The sequence below is a fragment of the Danio rerio genome, chromosome 1 (assembly GCF_049306965.1).
Source record: "Danio rerio strain Tuebingen ecotype United States chromosome 1, GRCz12tu, whole genome shotgun sequence".
Classification (NCBI taxonomy): Eukaryota; Metazoa; Chordata; class Actinopteri; order Cypriniformes; family Danionidae; genus Danio; species Danio rerio.
The window spans coordinates 23,484,544-23,509,743 of NC_133176.1; the positions used below are offsets into that span (position 1 = coordinate 23,484,544).

General features: G+C 34.4%; 2 protein-coding genes across 6 annotated transcripts in view; one reads left to right on the plus strand and one right to left on the minus strand.

Annotated features, from left to right (window-relative positions):
- frmpd1a (FERM and PDZ domain containing 1a) overlaps window positions 1-17,204 on the minus strand; it is a 51,858-nt gene extending 34,654 nt beyond the window's left edge. Inside the window, exons 1-2 of the mRNA XM_005170936.5 lie at window positions 17,056-17,204; window positions 6,681-7,072 (exon numbers count right to left, since the gene is read on the minus strand). The gene's annotated coding sequence lies outside the window, so the exon portion shown is untranslated. The remainder of the gene's footprint in view (window positions 1-6,680; window positions 7,073-17,055) is intronic.
- Window positions 17,205-20,259: 3,055 nt separating this feature from the next.
- The window catches only part of kdm4c (lysine (K)-specific demethylase 4C), a 34,958-nt gene continuing 30,017 nt past the window's right edge, over window positions 20,260-25,200 (plus strand). For 4 of the 5 annotated variants that reach the window (XR_012402509.1, XR_012402513.1, XR_012402511.1 and 1 more), the window contains exons 1-4: window positions 20,260-20,341; window positions 21,008-21,186; window positions 23,935-24,110; window positions 24,342-24,456. Coding sequence is in view for 1 of the 5 variants with exons in the window: in NM_001083851.1 (NP_001077320.1) it covers window positions 21,043-21,186; window positions 23,935-24,110; window positions 24,342-24,456 (435 nt within the window). In the remaining 4 variants the exon portion in view is untranslated. 5 annotated transcript variants of the gene reach the window in all.

The window sequence follows — 25,200 nt, forward strand, 5'->3', positions numbered from 1 at the left end:
TGATACAAAAAAATAAGGGACACATACTGCAGTAGGGGCCATATCCCTTGGGGGCCTAGACCACAGTGATCACAGGCCCAATAGCATGCCAGTGGTGGTAAATCGCAACTTAAAATATGATTTCAAGAAAGTATGAAAACTGGGTCTTTTATTGAAATCTGTGTAAACAGATGCAGTCAGTCTTTCTCTTTTACAACTCTGCAGAACTGATAGCTGATGTTATGTTTGATAGTGTAGTACACTTGTGTTAACTACTAATGAACCTAATTTAAAAGGGTGGTACTGGTAACAGATTTTGGCTAAAATATTTGTCATTATTTGCAATAACAACTATCCAAACATGGAAACAGCACATACATAAACTAAATACAAACATTAGCTACACTGTAAAAAATGGTATGGTCCTGACAGCATATGTTTTTAGGTCATTTTAACTTACTGAACAAAGTTAATCATGTTCTATCTTAATTATATAAGTTATGCAAGCAGTTTTATGTCAGTTTAACATAATATAAGTTTAATGAACTCATGATTAATTTGATTCAGCTTAAAAAAATAAGGTAACCAGGATTTTTTTTAGTGTAGTAAAGTTTTCATATAGCCTATTTCTAAAGAATAAAATATAAAAAGTAGCAATTTACTAGTTTATTTTCTTTACATGGGCATTATGTTGTTTATTAATGTATTAAATAAAACATTTCAAGTATTAAATTAATGTTTATCAAATGATTACCAAACAAATCATAATATTGCATTGGAATATGATCCATACATTTTATTTACAAATTTTTACAAATTACAATTTGTGACCCGGTGTATGAAAACCAGGCCAAATCTAATTCTGAGATAAAGTTTGATTGTAGCCATTCATTTCCCTGTGATTTCAGTTGTTGATATTGTTTTACTCTTAATATTCAATACATATATTTTTATCATTTTCAAAAATTAAAAAAAAAATTACTCCAGCTAAATTTTCACAAACTGAGTCACATTTTTAACATTATTAAGCAATTACCTAAATATTGTTGATGATGATTACACTGTCATTACCATGTCTGCTTCGGGAGAGACTTGGGGTACGATGAACTGTCTGACTGCTTTGATATTTTCAAGCTCTGTCATTGCAGGAATGCTGCTCTCCAGAGTCATGTTGTCCCACAGACCAATATGAGCCACAGAGAAGGCTCTCCGACAAATCGTGCAGTTGGATTAATAACAATTTCTAACACTCTGCAGCAAGGTATTTGTTTCCTCCCACTCTCTTTTTTTTCAGTCACTTGCGTTTAAACTCTGAAACTTTAAAACGCGGAGGTTTACCTGAAGATGCATCTCCCATTATCCTCTGTCAAGACTTGACACAGACTCTGCTTAAAAGACCCCCCCTCCTCACTGGAAAAAGACCAATCAAACTAACGATGACATCAAGTATTACCCAATCAAAAGTAGGAAATAAGGCATCTTCATAAAATGTGTGTGGAATGATTTGCATAAAAAGCTACTTTTTCAAAAAATGATAACAATACAGGACAAAACCGTCCCGTATTGATTCAAAACGGGACACGCAATTTCATTCTCAAATACGGGAGGATTCCGTATTTTAAGGGACGGGTGGCAACCCTACTTTTAGCTGTCCCCACCTCAACCCAACATTTAAAGCAACAAGTTCTGGAAACATTTTGTCCTACTGTCATTATTCAACAATAAAAATAGAAAGATGGTTTTTGTTAATCTGTATGACCTTGTAACCATTAAACTACACCAGAAATTGTAATTTTTGTCATCTTGATTAAAAGCATTTTAAAAGGTAGCATAATCTAAATACAAGTCTGAATACTGTGTAAGCTACATAATTCAGCACTGGCTACAATATAAGAAAAGTCTATCTAGTTAGTTGTATAAGCTGTTACAACATTAACAAAATTTTGACACTACTCAATGTTTTTGCTTTGCACTGTTAATCTTGATATTGCAGCAAATAGCAGACTAAATGAACTGTTGAAATGAACCTTACAGACCTACACTTGCCGGCCACTTTATTGAGTACACCTGTCCAACTGCTCATAACGCAAATTTCTAATCAGCCAATCACATGGCAGCAACTCAGTGCATTTAGGCATGTAGACATGGTCAAGACAATCTGCAGCAGTTCATACCGCGCATCAGAATGGGGAAGAAATGTGATTTAAATGACTTTGAACGTGGAAGGGGTAATAAAAAAATACATTATGATTAATTGCGGGTGGATGTAGTGGGACATGGCAGTGGACCAGCGAAAAAGCAGAGAGTGGGCTTTGCAAAATGTGAAGACAAGACACCCAAAATAATGGATGAAGTGAAAGAGTACTGTTTAAACTTTCAGTTAGTGATGAGACATGAGTGCCGCTTGACGTGCGGTGAGGTTTGTGGCTGGTAAGGCACTGACTCTTTCAAGTCATCAAAGGAAAATCTGCTATCGTTCTGGGACAAACAAGATCGTTTATTTCCAGGACTGCAGAGCCTTGCGAGGAGAATCTTGTGCATTCCTACAATAAGCACACAGTGCAAAGAAAAAGGCCAAGTAAACATAACATAGCAGACCGGGGGTGGCCTAGTCGGAGTACTCACTGTGTACTCACACAGTGAGTACTCACTGTGTGTGTACTCACTGTGTACTCACTCTGCGCTGGTTGGGGAAATATCAAATTGAACCAAAACAATCGATTGCAATTGGCTTAATATTGGCAAGCAAAATTCAGGACATTGCAACCTGCAGAACCTGGGAACTTTAAAAATAAATAATAACATAGCTGCCGTTTAGGCTGAAGTGGCACCCTTTTTGTTATCTTGTTCCTGTATCCGGGCGGTAGCGGGTGGATGATTAGTATGAAGCTGCGGATTCGGGTGACATTCCAGCTGATTCGCGCATCTCTACCAACAGGGGCTCGAACCAGCAACCTTCTTGTTGTTAGGCGATCATGTTTTTTGTATTTACTTATAAATTACAGTTTATACTTTATTTTAAGGTGTGCTTGTTACAAGGGCGACGCAGTGGCGCAGTGGGTAGCACGTTTGCCTCACAGCAAGAAAGTCGCTGGGTCGCTGGTTCGATCCTCGGCTCAGTTGGCATTTCTGTGTGGAGTTTGCATGTTCTCCCTGCGTTCGCGTGGGTTTTCTCCGGGTGCTCCGTTTTCCTCCACAGTCCAAAGACATGTGGTACAGGTGAATTGGGTAGGCTAAATTGTCCATAGTGTATGAGTGTGTGTTTGTGTATGTTTCCCAGAGATGGGTTGCGGCTGGAAAAACTGCGTAAAAACTTGCTGGATAAGTTGGCGGTTTATTCCGCTGTGGCAACCCTGGATCAATAAAGGGACTAAGCCAACAAGAAAATGAATGAATGTGCTTGTTACAGTGTAACTATTTGGCCACAGCCATATCACCCTGCAGCCTCACTGAAGCTAAGCAGGGCTGAGCCTGGTCAGTACCTGGATGGGAGACCACATGGGAAAACTAGGTTGCTGTTGGAAGTGGTGTTAGAGAGACCAGCAGGGGGCGCTCAACCTGTGGTTTGTGTGAGTCCTAATACCCCAGTAAAAGTGAAGGGGACATCAGTGGGCGCCGTCTTTTGGATGAAACGTTAAACCGAGGTCCTGACTCTCTGCGGTCATTAAAAATCCCATAGCACTTCTTGTAAAGAGTAGGGGTGTAACCCCGGTGTCCTGGCCAAACTCCCTCAATTGGCCCCTAATGATCATGGCCCCCCGATCATCCCCATCCACCAATTTGGCTCTATCACTGTCTCTTCACTCCACCAATAGCGGGTGTTTGTTGAGCGCACTGGCGCCTTTGTCATGAGGCTGCCGTCGCATCATCCAAGTGGATGCTGCACACTGGAAGTGGTGTGGAAAGACCCCCCTCCCTCTTGATTGTGAAGCGCTTTGTGTGTGTGACCATATGCAATAAATGCGCTATATAAATACACATTACATTTTACTACTGAGTAATATTAATTCATTGCATACTTACTATATGGTTAGGGTTTAAATGCTGGTTAAGTTTAGGGTGTTGTTTAAAATTATGCATAATTAATTTATAATTACTTAAGTAAGAACACACGTGTAACAAAGACACCTTATTGAAAGTGTAACCAAAATGTCCATGACGTTATTCAGGATCATGTATTATATTTCACATATAATTGTGCCTTAGTTCAAACATGAGCACTAGCAACAAGCAAGAACTAATAAAATGTATACATTGAATGTAACGTCACTTTAAACCAATGCATCTGCCAGAAGAATGAATGTTTAGGATCAATTAGAGTAATGTCTCCACATTACTTTAAGAACAACGTACAACTTTGCAATGTGCCTTAAGATAAAAAGGGAGCAACTGAATAACCTACACAGTTAGTTACAAACTTGCAAGTAGTTACTAAGCCTCCACTGTAGACTTGTTCCAACTTAATGGAAAACTTAAAAGGTAATTATTGGTATTTTTCTGTCAGGACATTTAGTTTATGTTTCTTTTAACCCTAAAACAACACAATGTGATATAAACACTGTACATTTTTAACTCAGTACAATACAGTTCCCTAATTTTACAGTCCTTTCTAGAGTGTAAAGTACGTAGATGTGTACAGAGTATCAGACAGACGACCCTAAGGTTACTGACAAGTTTTCTAATTGGATTAGGTTTGTAAAGGCAGGGACAGAGTGCAATTGCGTCACACACTGAGCCGATCACTGAGTTATAGACACACATGTAAACACCTTGGACAAACTAGTGCACACAAATAAGTAACACAGGCTCATTGGAAATACATGCTTCGGCCAACATTTTTATGAAACTGCAAAAACAAATTTGTTCCACTGCAGTTTTTAGGTAAAACTAATGCTGCAAAGCAGTAAGACGCAAACAACTTTTGTTCCTTTTCACACTATTACTACTTTCAGGTACATATTATAAACAAATAACACATTTTTTGTGTAGTTCTTTGCACAAAATAAATAAATACCATAAAACAACTTTAGGTGTCTATGACTTGTAAGTGAATACATTTGTGTGGATATTTTGCTCGGTAGCTCACTTGGTCTAATGTTGTAATTGTTGCACAGGGTACTTGAATTTGAGTCCAGTAAAACACGGTTTTAAAAATAAACTAAAAACTAAAGGTAAACTACATGGTAACGGTGCACTTTTCTCTTATGTTTGCTTTTGAAAACACAATTGGTTGGGTTTAGGGAAAGGTATATGTCAGTGATTCGCTAGGTGATCTGTACAAGTGTTACCTGCTTATGAATGTGTACATGAAAGATGTGTATCTGAAACGTACCTTCCACTGCAGGTAAAACTAATGCTACGGCGCAGTAAGAGCAATAGCTTTTGTTCTTTTTCACACTAACAATATTTCCATTGACGTATTATCGAAAAATAAAGGCGTATAATTGTGCAGTTCTTTGCACAACACCAACAAATACCACGAAACAACTTAATGTTGTCTATGATTTTGGTCACACTTTATTTTGATGGTACTATTGTTGAATTTAAGTTACATTTCATCTACATATCAACTTATTCTCATTAGATTATAGTAGATTGTTAGGTTGGGTTTAGTGTAAGTTGACATGTACTTGCAAAATTTTTATAGTCAGTTAAATGTCTGTTTAGCAGTAGCTTCAACAGATATTAAGCAGACAGTCTACTAATACTCAAATGGATCATCAAAATAAAGTGTTACCATGATTTGTAATCAAATATGTTTGCCTCACCTATCGCAGTCAGTTTTCTTAGGAGCTCACTTTGTACAATGTTGTACTTGTGGCACAGGCTACTCGAGCATATTCAGTAAAACACGGTTTCAAAAAAGAGATAAAAACTATGTAAAATCAAGGTAAACTACATGGTAATGGTGCACTTTTCTCTTATGCTTGCTTTTGAAAACACTATTGCTTGGGTTTATGGAAAGGTATATGTCAGTGATTTGCTAAATGCTCATGGGCGTGTACAATATCAGAAAAGTACAGCAAAATGTACCATGACTAAATTATTTCAGATTTGCGAAGATGTAGACTTCGTCCTATAGTCCAGGGGTGTCCAAACTCGGTCCTGGAGGGCCGTTGTCCTGCATATTTTAGGTCCAATTAACACACCTGAACCAGCTAATCAAGCTCTTTTTAAGTATACTAATAAGCTCCAGGCAGGTGTGTTGAAGGAAGTTGGAGCTAAACTATGCAGAACACCGGCCCTCCAGGACCGAGTTTGGACACCCCTGCACTAGTGGATCTGCCACTACTGGTTGGGTTTTAATAAAGGTATATGTCAGTGATTCGCTAGATGCTCATAGACGTGAACAATATACAGCAAAAAGTACCATGAGTAAATTATTTCAGATTCGCAAAGATGTAGACATCGTCCTTTAGTAGATCTCTCACTATTGGTGGGGTTTAAGGAATGGTATATGTCAGGGATTCGCTAGATGCTCATGGACGTGATTAATATCTGAAAAGTACAACAAAATGTACCATGAGTAAAGTATTTCAGATTCGCAAAGATCTAGACATCGTCCTCTAGTGCATCTGTCAATTGGAACATGGACTGAAACAAACACAGAGCAACTTATTCAAATTTCGCAAAAATGTAGGCTAAGTCACATATTTCTGAAGATCCTGGGCTGCAAACAAGGAAACACACTTCACACTTACCTTACAGTCAGATGATATGTTGCCCCACCAAAGAGGAACTTTTCCATAGCTTCAATACCAATTCTTCAAAATATTTGACTTAATCATTCTTTTCATATGATCGCTAACATTGAATAAATATTTTTACTTCATTGGCTTGCTCAGCATAAATATATCCAGTGTGTGTGATTTTGAAGTTTTTGTTTTATCCATTTGCACTGCATCTAAGTCGATGTTTTACACCTGAACTTTGGCAGGTTAATATGACCAAGGAGAACAGTTCAGAGTTCTTGTTTCATCAGTGGTGAATTCCAGACAGTGTAAGAGCTTTTCCTTCTTGATCCAGTGGTCCTCTCCATCAAACATAGGCTCTTGTTTGCTGCCATGATTGGAGCTTCAAGAGGTCCCCAGATCTGTTAAAGAGACACATAAGATGTTATGTGATGTAAAAAAGAATCTTATCTCACTATTGGAAATGACTATTGCATGACTGACTGGCCACTGAAGTTGGGTCACAGCAATACCAATACACTGGCCATGTTGCATCATTCTCATTCCCTTCTCCGATTGAAGATAAATTAACAGTTTATGATTCCATTACAACACATGATGGTTTTGGTCTGTGTGGTGAGCAGAGTTCATTATGTGTGAAGAGATGAATGTACTTTTTTCCCCAATGTTTCTGATTGCTCAGAACAGGGTTTCTCTAATCACTTAGTTAGAAGTGGGAAATTGAAAACCTGGAGTGGAGTGAAGAGAAAAATGCCTTGAGTAAACCTGAACTGGGGTGCCTTTCATTCAACAGAAAGTGCTTTGGATGTTTATTAAGTTTTGTGAGATTTCAATAAAAACAGAGTGAATATGTATAGATTAAACCAATTTGTTTATGTAACAGAAAAGACTGAAACATTGATATATCATTTCAAGGGAAATGCAGAGGGAATTTGAAAAGGTGGTGAAATAAGCTAAAGATCCCCTCCAGAAGGCAAGCCTGCAACTCTTAGGTAAAAAAAGGGCTAAACTGACAAAAGGCTGAAATGTTTTTTTTTTTCTAAACTCCAGTGATATAGTACTTTAATAAATTATTTGTTATTTGTCATTTAAAGAAATTTGGTCATAGTATTAGACTTATCTGGTAAAGTGCAGTGATTTACATTTGGTTTAAAAGATAAAAAAAAATAGCACTAATTATTTCATGATTCAGTAGCATATTGTCTTATCTGTAACATGTTTGCCCTTAAACATTAGTTTTGGTTATTGAATTTGTAATATTTACACCAAGCAAAACTTTTATAGGAACAGTCATGGGAAATTTTAGAAAAGCATTTCTCAATGATTTCTGAGGTATCTGCGAGAAGTATGTGGTTTTCCATCACTAATGCGCATTTTGAAGCATCGTATGAGAAACAAGTGATGGAAATGCCAAATTTCAAATAAAAATTCCTTAATTCACAAAAAACGTGTTATGCTCAATAGAGGTGGTTTTGGACATGTGCAAAAAAGGTTTAATGCGAAATGGAAATTATTTGCCAAATAAAGAACCTTATAATTCCAAGGTGACGAATTATTCCACAGTCTAAAGACATGGTCAGATCACACGTATTTGTCACGATTTCCTTGAAGTAGGGTTACCTTGGGGAGTCAAAAACAACAACTGGGCATCATGACACAAGGTTCGATCATTTCTTCTCATGTAATGTGTCATAGTTCATGACAACCGATGCCATTACCAAAAAATAGGCTGCATATTTACTTATGGGTGGGTCTCGAGTGGATAAGATCAATCATTGGTTATGCAAACTTTACCTACTTTCTCAAAAATATTAAAGCTTTTTAAACAGTTTTATCTGACATAAATATGCAAAAATCTCTATTCTCACAACAAGTTTCTGAGTTCTTTCAGCCTTCCGACCGAGTTCTTTCTTCCTAGGTAGTCTGGGTAGGAGTTTAGTGCTGCAAAAACATTGTAAAAGCCTGTTCTGCTTATTCAAATTACTTGATTAAACTAATTGAATTGAAACTAAACAGCAATGGATGCTTTTGTCATTTAGTTTCTCTGAAACTGAAAATTTGACTTTAATGTTATTTAAGCTACATTTTATTTTATTTAGCAAACCAGTTCATGCTTTGGCGCTGAAGCATATAGCGGACTTTGAAGCACTTCACCTCAGATGTTACTCGTTATTCTTGCTTATCTAGTAAATAACAAACCAACAAAATACATTAAAATTAAGATACAAATTACACCCAATGAAATTCATTTCAAAAAGATATTTCTTTCAAGAAAAATATACAAATTATTTTTTTGTTTGTGCTCGTCCACTACTCAGCCGTGCGGGTGGATTATTTGTTTCCCTCAGTTAAAAATAAGGACCTAATTAAGGCTCCATTGTAATTGTTGTGTCACAAACCTTTGTCATATATTAGCTATTTTTTAATAAGTCATTATTTTCTCTTGAGCATCTGATTTTTCCTTGCTGCTGATGTGCTTAAATTTTTTTCCATCTCACTTGTGGCAAGTTCAGGGAGGGAGTGTTTAATAGGCAACCCATGGCTGGAAAATATACATTTAGATTTAAAAGAAAATATCTTAATATTAAAAAGGAAATACGTTTGATCCCATCACTGTCATAATGAATGCCATTAAATAGTAATATAGCCAAGTTGTCAGCAAGCAGTGTTTATTAAGATTAAAATAAGATTAAAAACTATTTATATTGAGATAAGAAATATTGTTATAGCAACCATTGTGACTGCTTTGGGAAATAACGCTCATTGTAAATGTCACAAGATAACTGATCATGAAGGAACATGTAGTCTGGCACATTTTTTACCCACAACAAGTCAATATTTTATCAAGACAAAATCACATAATCTGACATAATGACTTTCGTAACCGACAATAAAAATCGTGTGATCTGACCAGGGCTTAAATCAGCATAAAGTTAGATAAAGTAAAATTAGATTCTTGCAATTAAGCAATTAGAAGAAGAGCAATTAAATGTGAACAAATGGCCTTTTTGGCCAGAACTGGCTAAATGAATTTAACAGTCACATTCAGATACAATATGTTTGATGTTCAAAGTTGTTGCACCACAAAGAATAAAGCTCTGTTGCCTTGTTTAATTGAACGAGCTCTCTCAGTAAAAAGCATTTTTCATGTTTAAATGAGGAGTGATATTCTACACGGACAACAGTATTTCTATGGCCAGAACTACAGCCTTAAAACTAAACTCAAACTAAACACTAAAGAGAGACTATTATTGTCAGCGTATATTTATATTTTTACAGTTGTATTATATAAGTGCATGGATGTTTTGCCAGGACTGTAATTGCCTAATCCAAAGTGATGCTAATAAAGGGTTTCTCTTCTAGTTAAAAAGCAAAATAAGGTCTTTTCCTAATCGCTGCTTATCCAGGTTTTAGTAGTTTAATGGGCAGACTGTTAACTCCATCCTTGCTGGTCAAATGCCATACTTCTTAAAAGCCTCAGTGCCTCTGCTCAACTTATTTTTAACCTCCCATGCCTCTTCCCAGATCACACTGCAAGAAATATCTTTTCTACCCTCATCAAATTATAAAACTCAGTCTGGGTGTAAGTAATCTCAGCCTCAAATGGCATCCACACAGATATGGCATTGCATTTGATCTTTTGTCCAAGAGCATGTTTACATTTGGACATTTTCTACTAAAAACAACAACAACAAAAAATGTTTTATGCTTGTCGGCTATTCAAATATACATAACTGCAGCACCCTCTGCAATATTTTGGTTTGTCTGGTATAAACTAGATTTTGTATGTACTGTATGTAAATATAATTTCATAAGATGAATTAAAACTGTATTTGAAAAAAAAATCATAATTTTGGACTGATTGGAATTATTTTGTCTGCATTAAAAATACAATAAACTAATTACAAGCATTGACGCATAATTGAACAGATAGAAATTAAATAAACCATGTTTTATGGATTTATGTGGAGTCTAACAGTATTGAGGTACAAAAGAAATTCAATAATCATTTGTAAAATAGCATTGTTTAGTCTTCATTATTGTGTGAGTCTCTTAGTCTCTATTTCAGAGGTCACCACAGTGGAATGAACCGCCAACTTATCCTGCATATGTTTTACGCAGGGGATGCCCTTCCAGCCACAACCATAATATATCTTCATTAAAGCTTAAAACTTTATAACCCCTTGGTTTAAATCCTATTGAAATCCTACAGTGGCGATCTTAAAAACATCCAAATGAAAACCAAAATCTTTCATTCTATTAGGGTTAATTTTTACGATGAACAACTGTTTAGTTGGTTATTATGTAGTCTTACTTTAACATTGCAGATCTTTTTTTTATTGCAAATAACATTGTGATATATATTGTGCATCCCTATTATAAATGCTTTTGAAAATGGATATCTAAGTGCAAATGTTTAAAAGCAATACCATAACCTCTTGGGTGAACTACACAAATGTGAATATGTGAACACAATGATCTGTTTATAGGCATTGTGTGATCACTTGACATCCAAAATAACAATAGTAGACTACAGGTCTGTGCATGTGTGGATTCATAATGTTTCTTTAGTAAATGGCATTGCCATCTCTTGAGCTGACATTCGTAATACACGGTTTTTAGTCATTTTCATCTGTAATCATTTGAGCATTGTAATAATCTGGACACTTTCAGAAATAAATGCACAAATTATGTGCCTTTTCAAAAGGTGCACGATAGGTGTGAGCAAAGTTAGATGTAACACATGGATTAAACTTTTCATTACTTGCATAACAAAACTTATAAAGTATACTTGCAATTCAGGTATACTGCACTATAAATAGAAAATCTTGAATTACAAATGCCTCAAATCTCCTTATATTTTCATAATGATGATTTATTTAATAATTATTTAAACCATTTTATTTAAAATGACACAAATCTGCTCTAATTTTAATAATGTTCAGTAATGAATTTCACAATATAAAAATAAATAAGTTATTTAGAATTTTAGCTTTGCTAACTAGCACAGTATAAAACCGTTTTTAAATTCCAGTTGAGCAAATAAGAAACATTGTGTTACAATGTACCCGCTGTCATTATTAGAACTATACAATTTCTAAACTTTTTTGGAAAAAAATGAATCATATTAATTTATCGAGAATATATTTTTGTTTCATTTTCACTTCCATCTTATTTAGGGTAAATAACACTGTTATAATTAAACAAACCCACATTTGTACTAGAGATGTGTTAAATTACTTGGAAAATGTGTGGATTCACACAAACCAAGAAAGTCAAGAAGTGTTATGGTGTATTGTCGGGTGTATTATCCAAATAAACAAAACAAAACAAAACATAAAAAAAGAAAAAAGCTTTTTCAAAGCACAAAGGAAAAAAGGCGCATCAATATCATGTAAACATACCCTATAAAGCACTTGCATTAAATTGAATGTAAACCTGTGACATTGGTGTTGGATACAAAAAAATGCTATATTACATTTACTTTTGGAATTTGGAAGATGGTTTTATCCAAAGCCACTTATATTCAGTGTTTACCTACAGAAGTGAGCTACTGTACCTGTGCATTCTCTGCATGTTTGTGACAATAATTCATTTCCATTTTTTTACCCTTATTATGACATGTTAGATTAACAGGAAGAAGCTCCCTCCAGTACATTAAACATTGGATATGAGTTGGATAAAAGCAACTGCCAAATGCATAGTAGATATATTAGCATTTTACAGCAGCATATTTAGTTCTATTTAGGAATAGCTGTGTTTCTTCTTCCATTAAATATAGTAGTTCTGTTAAATATGTTAAATAATCTGATATTGTTAAAAAAAAAAAAAGGATGCTTGCAGTTAGCTAGCCCTTTAGTAGCAGTGTTCTAATTCTTGACTGCAATATAACAATTGTGAGTTGCTGGAAGCTTATAGTGAGACAGTAATAACAAACTGATGAAGTGACAATGGAAGTCTGAGGAGAGATTAAGAGAGCGAAAGAAAGACTGAACCATCAGCCTTGTCGGAGTCCCCTCTGAACATTTTCAGCTCCTGGCTGTTGAATAATTAATGTATCTAGTGCAAAAACAGAGAACACGGCTTTCTTTCTTTCTTCCTCTCACTCGCTTGTTCTCTGCTTTCCTTCATTTATCTTTCTCCCGGTGCTATTTTCCCCCCATAACCACAGTATGCACTGTCAGGGTCTTTCACTGACATTTTTCAGCACCGCATTGTAATTTACTCAAACGAAAGATCTTGAACAACCCCTATAGCTATATGCAGAACATAACAATGAGAGTACATTTACAATTAACTTTTTTTTCTAAAAAAAAAAATCATTACGAAATTGATAATGCTGCCGAAATGTTAGCTTTTCATTGGTGCGTTCGCCATAAGTAAGCTTTGAGCAAATGTATGTTTATGAAGTTCCAAGTACTCCACATCCTTCAAGCTCTCCTTAAATGCTTTTGTAATCCTATCATTGCCTTTAAACTCTTCTTTCAGATTTACCGAGAGCAAGTGTGAGAGAAATAGAGAGAGAGAAAGAGAGAGAGAGAACCACAGAGTGCACAGGCTTTAATAATGCATCTAGATAATGCTGCTTCACCACTCACACACACACACACAAGCAGAACAAAACACAAAGATAGTGAAAGAGTGGCCGGGCAGCATGATCTGAGCACTGCACATCTGCAGAGACAGATGAATGATGATCATTGGTGATAGGAGGAAGGGGAAATTAGGGAAAAAAGTATATTGACAAAAGGAAAACAAATGAGATGGGGAAGTTGGATGAGGTTAAAGAAGAGAAAGAGAAGCTAAAGAGGTGCACAGTAAGAAAAACTGAAAGTGTGACTGAATTTGCATGATTCTAGGAGTAATGTTTTGAGGAAAGCTTTTGTTTAAATAACATAAAAAAAAAATTATAAAAAATATATATTTTAAAACATTTGATCCTGGTAGACAAGGAAGACTTTTGTATCATAAAATGTTTGCTTCCAATAATAATAATAATAATAATAATAATAAATAAATAAATAAACTTTTTTCTGAGTTTTCATTTTTAGCAGTTTCTTTCTTTTCAAGAGGCTTTCTCTTTGTAATGATATAGTTGAGACTCAAACAACAAAACATTAGTCTAAAATAATAACCTCAGCTGATTGTGTGGCTGTCTATAAGCTTGTCTGCAAGCATTTAATTTAATATTATAATTTCCTCAAGCATTTATAAATATCACCAGGAAATGGAGAGAGAACTGTTACTAATAATAGTCCAGGAAACTGTGTGAGATCACTATTGACACCAGCTTACCTCAGTATAAGGGGTCTTCAACCTTACAGGTCAAGGACCCCTTTGTGGTTAAAGATAGAGCATACATAATGTATAAAACTAAGTGTTTAAGTTTAAGCCTGACCTAAAATAAATGTGTGGGGCTATAGAGTCACATAAATCTATTTACATGTTCTATAGCAAGTCGATTTGAGTCATAGATATTATATATGTAAAGACACAAATATATAGAAAGGTTACAAATTAAAAGAAAATGAAGAACTGTAGTTTGGCTCCACTGGTTCTGCATTACTGACTTATTGCATTGTTTCAGTCAAAGTCATTTATCCTAAGATTAAACATTTCAAGTGGGCTCTTGTTAGAATGACAGTGCCCCCCAAAAGGGGTTACTGTATAGGCTGATGGTGAAAACATAATGTAAATCATAATCCAATTACAGTAATTAGACAATAAACCGAGTGTTAGACAACACTCTCCACCAGTATTACAATTTAAAATTATATTCTATTGAAAAGAGGTAGTCCACTCAAAACTGAAAATTCTGTCATCGTTTACTTTGTCATCCCTTCAATTTTTACAAATATTAGTTTTCAAAACATTTTTCTAAATATCTTCTTTTGTGTTCAACAGAAAAAATAAAGGTCATAAAAGATTGTTACAACTTCAAAGTGAATACATGTGTATAAATGTTCATGTTGTGTGAACTTCCCCTCTAACATTTTAGGATGCTTTTACATTTACATTTACATGAATCTAACATTTGGTGCATCAGAAACATCTCTTAATGTCATTATCAATGACTAAATGTTTGCTATTGTTAATATTATTGTGGAAGAATAGATACATCTAAAGAAAATAAACCTTTTTAAACTGAACTCTTTTTAATGTCACTTTTTTCTCATTTTAATGCATTGTTGAATAAAAAATATTTATTTTAGAAACAAATGTGTAATTTGATTAATATACATTATTCAATATAATTAAAACTTGAGCTGAGATTTATAGTTTCTTAGCAGCTTTGAGAAATTTTTTTCCCTATTTTTGAACATACAAGCCCTATATTCTACATAATTAAAGCAGTGAATTCTGATGGAATCAGTAATGATTATAGAGAAAATATACAGTTGAAGTCTGAAGTTGAAGCATTATTAGCCCTCCTGAATTATTAGCCCCATCTATATATTTTTCCCAATTTCTGTTTAACAGTTAAAGTTAAACAATTTCAGGGTTTTTTTTCCAGAACATTTTTAAACATAATAGTTTTAATAACTCATTCCTAACTGATTTATTTTGTCTTTGCCATAATGACAGTAGATAATATTTTATTAGACATTTTATAGTTTTTGGACTAAATTGCAGTTTAAAGGTTTAATTGGGTTAATTAAACAAGTTAGGGTAATTAGGCAAATTATTGTATAATGATGGTTTGTTCTGTAGACTATTAAAAATATATATTGCTAAAGGGGGCTAATAATATTGGCCTTAAAATATTTTTTAAAAACTGTTTTCATCGCAAAAATAAAACAAATAAGACTTTTTTTCAGAAGAAAAAATATTATAGGAAATTCTGTAATTGTTTTTTTCTGTTAAACATCATTTAGAAAATATTGAAAAAGAAGGGGAAAAAATGAAAGGAGGGCTAATAATGTTGACTCCAACTGTTTCTCTCCACAAGCCACTAAAAGCATGTTAAACAAAGCAAGTTTTTTTTGTGTCTGTGCTTGTCTGCTGCATTTATGTGTCTGTAATTGAAGCTGTCATTTGTCCTAGGGGCTTCAGTCACTCTCATATAGAGAGCATAATCAGATCAGTTCCTGTTGAAGATCTCCCTCTCCAAGAGCCTCTTAAATGAGTATTGGCACAAATTGTCCAATTTTGGCTGTTAGCAGCTTGTGAACGGCTGCTCCATGTGTCCAGATGTGCCATGATAGGTCATCTAAGATTATTTGCATCAGTTCTTTAGGCATACTGAACAAAATATTTTTGCAAAATTGTAGCAAACAATGTTTGGGCTGAATTTAAACAAACGAACTGAATTTTGTAATTTAACTAAATCTGTAAACTAATCTTAATCTTAATCGGAATTTATTTCAGCCTATATAAATTGTTTGCAACCACTTGTCTTAGAAAATTGTAGTAAATCCAATAAATCTTTTTTTTTTTCAGTTTAGTTTATGTGCTAGTGCCTATTATTTAGTCTGAGCACATCATCATCACTACAGTTTATCAGGTTTTAAACATGTGGAAGTCGTCTAACCATGGTCTGTTTTGGTAAGTTTACGATTACAAGGCATCAAGAATTCACAGTATTCAGCTGCTCCTAAAAATAACAGCATAAATGAATTATGGCCCTTTCTGAAGCCTGCCGGATCTCCTGACTGATTTTTGCCCTCGCTTTCACTACTAATCAGAATTATTACAACAACTGAATAATAACATTAACAATAAACTGAATAACAAAAAAATATATAAATATATAACAGTAAAATGAATGAAGTTTGAGAAAAACTGTGCTGCTGTCTTGAACCATATACATAGATTAGGCTACATAATAAATGGATTTGTAGGCTAATAAATGCAATGGTTTTTATGAATCAACATTATCAATGAAAAGTGCAGCGTTTTGTTTAATATATAGTATGTTGCATATGACATCTCTAAAATGGGAGCACTGGATTCTACTCTCAGTCACATAAACAAGGTTATCTGACATTCCCTGAAATGGTAAGAAGATAATATAATATTATTACCCGTGGGGCAGAATCTCAGTCGACAAAGACAACTAATATCACTATTACTCTTATTATAAAACAAGAGCACAAATAAGCGTCTATAAAACGCCTTCTGTAAAACACATCTATGTAGGCAAAATGTCCTATATTTCTGTGACTCTGTTTAATGAACATTTCACTCACTATCTCTTCATCACAGTCAAACAGACTCGAGTTTCTCTATGAAGGCTGGTTGAGTGTCTTTAATTCGCGGCGATGAAAGTGTCATTCACTTAATTCCCTGTAATCTGTCAAATTCACCTCGTCCCGTCAAAGACGCGCCTTCATCTTCACAACACAACGATAATGAAGGATTACGTGCTATGTTTTCCACTCACCTCACACGAAGAGTAACATTTTCATGAACTATCCGTCGCCGGTGAAGACAGAAGAGTCATTGGGCCGGTAAATAAATAAAGTGAAGGTGGGTTAGTCCACCGGGAGTTTCACAGAGACGCACTTCAGTTTAACCGTTTAATCTGCTTTCAGCGCTTGATCAGTTAGTCGCTCTCTCTCTCTCTCTCTCTCTTCCTCTCTCTCTCTCCCTCTCCACCGCCCCCTTTTGTAAGAAGCGCTATAAAAATAAAGATGAACTAAATGGAATAAAAATAGTGGCCTAAATTATAGGAACACCTGACAGGTCTAAAGTATAGATGTTTTTTCCTTCAAAACATTTAATTTAATGTTCATAAAACACACGGCTGCTCTGACCACAGCAAAGAGTGATACTGTTTTTATCCACTTTTAATTTTCATATTTTGGCATACTCACCTTTTGCAGCAATGACAGCAGCAGATATTTTTTTCTGGCAGTATCTGTCAGTATAATTTCTTGCAAACTTCGACTTTTCTGTATTCAAAACCGAAAGGGGTGGTCCAGAGTGTATTTTTAAGGCTCAGTTGTGTTTATGAGGTGCAAAGAAATGTGTGCTCATGCTTCATTTGAAGAAAAATCATATTATTTTTTCATATCTTTGATTATACAATTACTCAACAAACATGAAAACGACTGTCATATTTCCTAGTTCCTCCAAAAGGCCAGTCCTCAGGAGGCAATGATTGGTCAGCTAACATAATGTGCTGTGATTCGTGGATTGGCTTGTTAACATTACAGCGCCTCTGGCAACACCCCTATTTCTGCGTGGGGTGTGTGCATAACCGGATGGGTTTATGACATCATTAACCCAGATGTATTTTTTTGTAGTCCCCAAACTTCGTACACTGTAAATGGGGTATACACAAAAATAAGTTAATGAAGGCAATACCTACATTTAATACTTTTCTTGCTGAAATTTCGTTTAATATTGAATCTCCTAAGCTTATTAATAATGATAGGAATTATATGTTTCTTAAAGCTTACGATAATCTTTTTTTCTTTATGATTGAGGCGTTTGTTTATGATTGAACTTTTTTTTGTCCTCTTTCTTAATTTTTGTTATTATATTTTTCTTTGATGCCGTGATGTTATAATTAAAAAGTCCCCAAACTTGTTTACTGTAGGCTTTGCTAAGATAACTCTGTAAAAGCCTGTCTCCCATTGCATTGAACTTTGAGCGTCTTACACTCAGAGATGTTGTTTATGTTCACACAACTAAATTACACATCAACTAAAGTTTAGAATATAATATCGTAGTGAACCACCCCTTTAAGACTTTCCTTTTAGTTTTTTTTTTTGACGATTTCAGTGAAATATGCCTAGCTTGCTTTTTGAATGGAATCTCCTAAATCTCCTTATGATGATCTAAACCTAAATCTCCTTATACTCTGTTTTGTGGTTTATAAAGTCATAGATATTTTGTTATGGATATTATAAAACCCAATTCAACAACAAGAAAAACGAAAACCTCTTAAATCTCCTAAGTATTCTGATCTACTGTATTCTTTAAGAGTAATATTATTCAGCATTTATTTCTATACTTATTGTCAATAATGTCAATTTGTATCTTAATGTTATATGTGCATTTCATTTAGACAAATATCAGGCCTATTTTAAAAATATTTAATAACTATTTTTAGAGTACAGAGTTAGTGTACATTGTAATTTTTGAAGCTACCATAACTATGCTTTGTCTGATTCTTAAATTTCACTGTAATCTTTTTAATTTCAACATTATAATACTATTAAGCCTGGTGTCATTTTAAAGTTTTTTAGAATAACATAAATATGAAATATGAAATATTTAACCTACATACATTTTAGGGCTGCATAATATTGGAAAAATCTAACATTGCGATATTTTTTTATTTACAAATATATTGTGATATAAATACAATTTCACCAGATGACAATATATCTATTTGGGAAAAAAATTATAATGTTAGATCAATTGGGATGATTCTGCAGTGGGAATGCATCGCCATAAAATCAAATGAACAACCTATAAAACCTGCTGCTGACATTTTTGTTGTAGTCTGTGCTATTTGCAGTGCATTTCTGTATTTGTATGTGTTGTGAGTGTTTTCATGCATAACAATCTAAAAATAAAATCATGCAAAGATACAATTAAAATAAAGTTTTTATCATTTCCTGAGTCTAACAGTATTCAAGTAACTGAATGATAAAAATAAAAATAATTCTATAAAATTTATTGTAGTTAAGGTCACTGATCAATGTCAATGAATAAATGATAATAAAAACTCAACATTGCATATTCTGAGATGTGATTATTGTAAATGATCATATTACAATATCGATGCTGAAACAATACATAATATGCAGCCATATCCATTTTTTCTACCATTTCAATTATGTGTTTTAATGTGAAAGTCTAATTTCTGTATTTGAGTATATTTTATTTAGATCTATATATTGTTGATAGCATAATGCATTTTATTCTTTCTGTTGTTTTTAAATGTGCTTTAAAAATAAAGGAATGGATTTTATATGTATGTTACATTTAGGCCCACTCAATGTAAAATTAAAATACTATTTAAAAATGCTTAGTAATAACTATTTTATTTAAGAAGGGTGCGTTATAATCTTTGAGGCAAACACTCTTGATCAAAGCTGTACTGCGTCTGGTTCTCAAATTTTATATAGAAAACTTCCAGTGCTTTGCTTGTTTATTTATTTATTTATTTATTTATTCATTTATTTATTTATTTATTTATTTATTTATTTATTTATTTATTTATTTATTTATTTATTTTATTAATTTTTTATATTAAACCCATAATACATAAAACAGCACATAGGCAGAACAATTAACTTTAACAATGAAGAAATAGAACTGCAAAAAAAAAAACAAAAAAAAAAACTGCTAAACACATGGGGTATATAAAAAATACATATAGAAAAAGCTAAATTTACTCAAATGTAGGAAAAGAGCCGCAGACAGTTGAAGTTTTAGAGCCTTTTTGTGATGGGACATTTGGATCAGTGAAAGGTATTGTTTAAATTCGTTCAGAAAAACCCAGTGCTTTGTTTATTGGAGCTGCATTGTATGCGTTGCAGTATATTTGTGTGACATACAGACCAACAGATGGCGCTGTGCTTTTGAAAGCTCAGAGCGAAATTAAAGCGAGGTAGACGTGAAATCGTGTGAGAAGAGAGAGCTGTCATGAAGTAGAACAGCTGGGGATTTAAAGGGACTGGACTGCGTGCCCACGATCACACTACACTGAGGTATTTCTAATTGATACGCATAACAGAAAACAACCCTCGTGCAGAAACAGCTTCGTCTTGTTTTTATGGGCTAAGCGGAGAAGTTTGACAACGAGATTAAGAGTGGACATTTAATATGGTCACTTTAGCAGCTAATGAGCTAACTGTAAATAAACCCAGCTGAGTACAGTAAACAGTATGATGCAAGTGATAAAAATCATGACGCTGCGATTTTACGTGTAAATATTGCTTCTGAATATGATTCTTTAATCAATATCCAGCAGGTCTATTTCGGTTTTATATCATTGTTTTATCAGCAGATTATGGGAGTGGGCCGCATTAAAAACTCATGCAACAAGACGTTTGTGAATGATACTCTCGGTCTTGACGCTTTTGTGCATTTTTACTAATATAAGGCGGAATAAATTTCACAATTATACTGAAGATGCTGTAAATAAACACGGTTTGATGATGTCACTTGACAGTGATCGCTATGATGAAATTGTAGTCGGGTTTTTTTTTTAACATTACGTTGTTTATCGGGACACAACAACATGTTTATAATGGTTAGACAGTTCGTCATATGCATAAAATGTGTTTTGCAAAACCCAAATTAAATGTGCAAATTTTATTATGTAGTGAAGACTTGTGAAGAGGAAGTGTAATTGTACTGGGTGTGATCTGCAGGTCAAGCCTCTGGGAGGCAGGAGAGAGTGGTCAGGATGGCAGGTGTTGGGGCAAGTGCCCCTGCAAACCCTGCCTGTAAAATCATGACCTTCAGACCCACCATGGAGGAGTTTAAGGATTTCAACCAGTACCTGGTTTATATGGAGTCTCAGGGAGCTCATCGTGCTGGTCTGGCCAAGGTTGGTACTGTACGGTTGTTTATTCCATGTAATTTATTGTAAAAATGTGTCATTTTTATACAATAAATTCAAAGTGTGAAATAAATTCACAATAGAATTAATAATCTGCTTTATTTGATAAGCACTACACAGTACAGAATGATGTGTTTTGTACAGAATGATGTGTTTCTCATTCAGCTGTAATTAAAAAAAAATATTGATAATTGTAATAACAAAAAATTGTAATCTAAACAATTTGATCAAATTGCAAGACCTGAAGATTTGCAGGGTTTGAAATATAAAAAATAAGATATTTTTTAAGTGTCTTGTGCTCATGTATACTTAAATTGATGTTGGTGCTTAATTATTATTAAAAGTTATTGTTTAAGCAGTTTATATTATATTATATTACAGGGCTCGAAATTAACTTTCTTACTTGGTAGCACCGGTGCTCCCAACCTGAAATATTTAGGAGCACCAAAAAAAATTTAGGAGCACCAGAAAAAAATTAGGAGCATCCACCAAAAATGAATGATATATTTGACAAGTTGTATATTAAGGGATTTATTGTATTTGAAAACAACATCAATTGGGACTAACAAAACCCAGAAACAACTATCTAACTAATGCTGTAATGACTTAATATTTGTGCAGTAATTCCAAAATGAATGTTGAATAATTATAAAATATTATTGATGATGATGATGACAATAATACTAATAATGAATAATATTTCTCATCATCATGATGCCTTGAATGTGCTTTAATGCAAGTTATCTGCTATATAAAGTCCTACTGTTAATTTATGAAAAATGAAAAATAAATTGATGGTTTGTATCAAACACAAATGAAGCATTGTAGTAAGAAATATTTATTTTGTACTATTGTTTTTATATGCATGCTAATTTAATAAATAATATTTCTGCTACAAAACAAACAAAATAATATAATAAATAATTTAATCCAATGCTGAAAGCTGCAAAGCAGTCATCAGTAATTAAATAGGAAAATAATGTACACCTCAAGAAAGAACGGACAAAAGAAAGGAAGAAAAGCCTCACTTTTAAAAGTTTTGGTTTCGGTTTGTGTCGTTTTAATGCTCAGCCTCGTTACGCGCTGAATGACATTTTTCTGTGTTTGTGGAAAAGCATGCGAGTCAGCCGGCCCAATAAGAGGGGGGCAGAGCAAGATTCTCCCGATGCCCACCGGCGCAATACTGTTCTTTGTTATAACCCGCATCAGTTTAAACTCAGTAAAGGCGAGCTTCTTTGGCGATGGTGTTTTAGCGGACATTTGCGCTGTTGCAGCCTGAACTCACAAGGAAACATATGAAAAAGTTACGAATTGCCATGAGATTGTGTTGGCTGAACACTGTGCATACAACGCATCGAGATTCAGTGTACTTTTCACTCTTCAGCCGTTTGCAATCCCCGCGGTCACAAAAGCTCCCACCCTGTCATCTGACAGCGGAAAGTCTTGAGTGATTGACGGCTAATATGAACCAATATAGCGGCAGAGAAGAGCGAATTTACCACGTTTTTAGAAAAAAGAAAAAAAAAAAAAAACAGGTCGCACTACAACCATTATATGCAGTCACACGAATGCTCCCAATATATATTATGAGTTGCATAGCTTAAATTTCGGGCGCATATGCGACTAAAATGGTCGCAATTTCGAGCCCTGTATTATATAATAAAGGTGAGGCAGGGGCGCAGTAGGTAGTGCTGTCGCCTCACAGCAAGAAGGTCGCTGGTTTGCTGGTTCGAACCTAGGCTCAGTTGACGTTTCTGTGTGGAGATTGCATGTTCTCCCTGCCTTCGCGTGGGTTTCCTCCGGGTGCTCCGGTTTCCCCCACAGTCCAAAGACATGCGTTACAGGTGAATTGGGTAGGCTAAATTGTCCGTAGTGTAAGAGTGTGTGTGTGTGGATGTTTCCCAGAGATGGGTTGTGGCTGGAAAGGCATCCGCTGCGTAAAAACTTGCTGGATAAGTTGGCGAGACATTCTGCTGTGGCGACCTTGTATTAATAAAGGGACTAAGCCGACAAAAAAATGAATGAATGAATATTATAATAAAAAAATCTGGCATTTTTTAAATCAATTTATAAATAGTAAGCAGAACAAAAAAACTATTTCTATATTGATAATAATCAGAAATATTTTTGAGCAAAAAAAATCAGCACATTAGAATGATTATTGAATGAACGTGTAAATAAAAACAGGAGTAAATTAAGATGGTAATGCTTTGTTTGTTAATGTATTTACTAACAAGAACAAACAATTACTAATGCATATATTACCGTATTTATTCATCTTTGTTAATGGAAATAAAAGTTTATGGAAATAAAGGTTATTGTTAGTTCATGTTAACTCGAAGCCCATTATGTTAAGCAGCAAGAATTTAGATTTTAATAATGCATTAGTAAATATTTTAAATTATTAAAAATGCTATACAAGTATTGTTTATGATTAGTTTAGGTTCGTAAATAGATTAAGTAATACAACTTTATTGTAAAGTGTGACCAGATGTTTTTTTTAATTATTTGAAATTATTTTAAATGATATTATTGTAAAAGAAATCAAATTCCTGGAAAATGTTTAATGTCATCTGATTCTTGTTTTAAATATGCTTTATAATGTTTTTCTAAACTGTTGTTACTTTTAGAAACCATTCTAGTTTTTTTTCTTAGAAGAAAATACAATTTAACAAAAATGTAATAAAATGTAAAAACATTTATAATTTCTACATCAAATCTTGATTATTTCCACAGGTAATTCCACCCAAGGGCTGGAAGCCACGTCGCAATTATGATGATATTGATGATTTTGTTATTCAAGCACCTATTCAGCAGATGGTAGCTGGCCAATCAGGACTCTTCACCCAGTACAACATCCAGAAGAAGCCGCTCACTGTGCAAGAATTCCGCAGACTGGCTAACAGTGACATGTAAGTGATTAAAACAAGTGTACATGTATAGTTGGTTCAGAATATGTACATGCAGAATAGATTCAGTGTGTTGTATGCACATTCTTAAAGTTAATCCTATTTTCAGTCATAAAAAAATAGTTTTTTATATACATTGTTGTTTTCTGCAACAATACAAAACTGACTGCACTCTGTATTAACTTTCACTCAATTATGGATTGACCATTGGAGATGTGTGCTCTACCTCCTCAGGTACTGTACACCGCGCTATCTGAACTATGAAGACCTGGAGAGGAAGTATTGGAAGAATCTGACATTCGTCTCGCCCATATATGGTGCTGATGTGAGCGGCACACTCTATGATGAGGTGAGCATGCAGATAGAGCACAGCTCAGGTTAACTAACATGAACTAATAATGTGCAACATCAATGTGTTTATTAACCTTAGATCATATTAAGTTGGATTGTAAGGTAGTTCACAGTGCATAATTAATGTTAACTGATACAATTTTAGATTTTTAAGAGAGTGCAATAGTAAATATTGGAAATGAACAGAAATTTAAATTGCTGTAGAAATCTTTAGCATTGTTGCTTCATGTTTAAGTGAAAGGTAACATTAAAATTTTACTGTAAAGTTTTAGAATTAAACAAAATACTTTGTTTATTCATTCAAAAAACATTTTAAGGTCTCATTCCATTTTTTTATGTAATTTGCCATAATAATCAGTGCTTCCCACACATAGACCTTGCTTAGGCAGGCCTCCCAGGTACTAAAGTCTGCCCAAGTATATTTAGTGACACTTTTTCTTTTTACTATTTTTATCATCCTTTTACACTTTTTTTATATCTGACTAATATGACCAATATTTGCGATCCATTGAGTAGTGGAAAATCTTCTCTCATTAGTCGCGTTTCCACAGTCACTTCCGGGGCCTAATCGGGCCAAATCGGGGCTTTCTTGGGGCCAGCGGCCAGCCTTTTTCGGCCCGCCGAATACCTTGGGCCAAAAAGGGCCAGCTGGGGCTTCGGGGCAGAGTGAGAGGCGGAGTGCGGACACAGTTTTCCGATCGCACACGAGTACATGGGCCAAACAAATAAATAAATAAGGGAA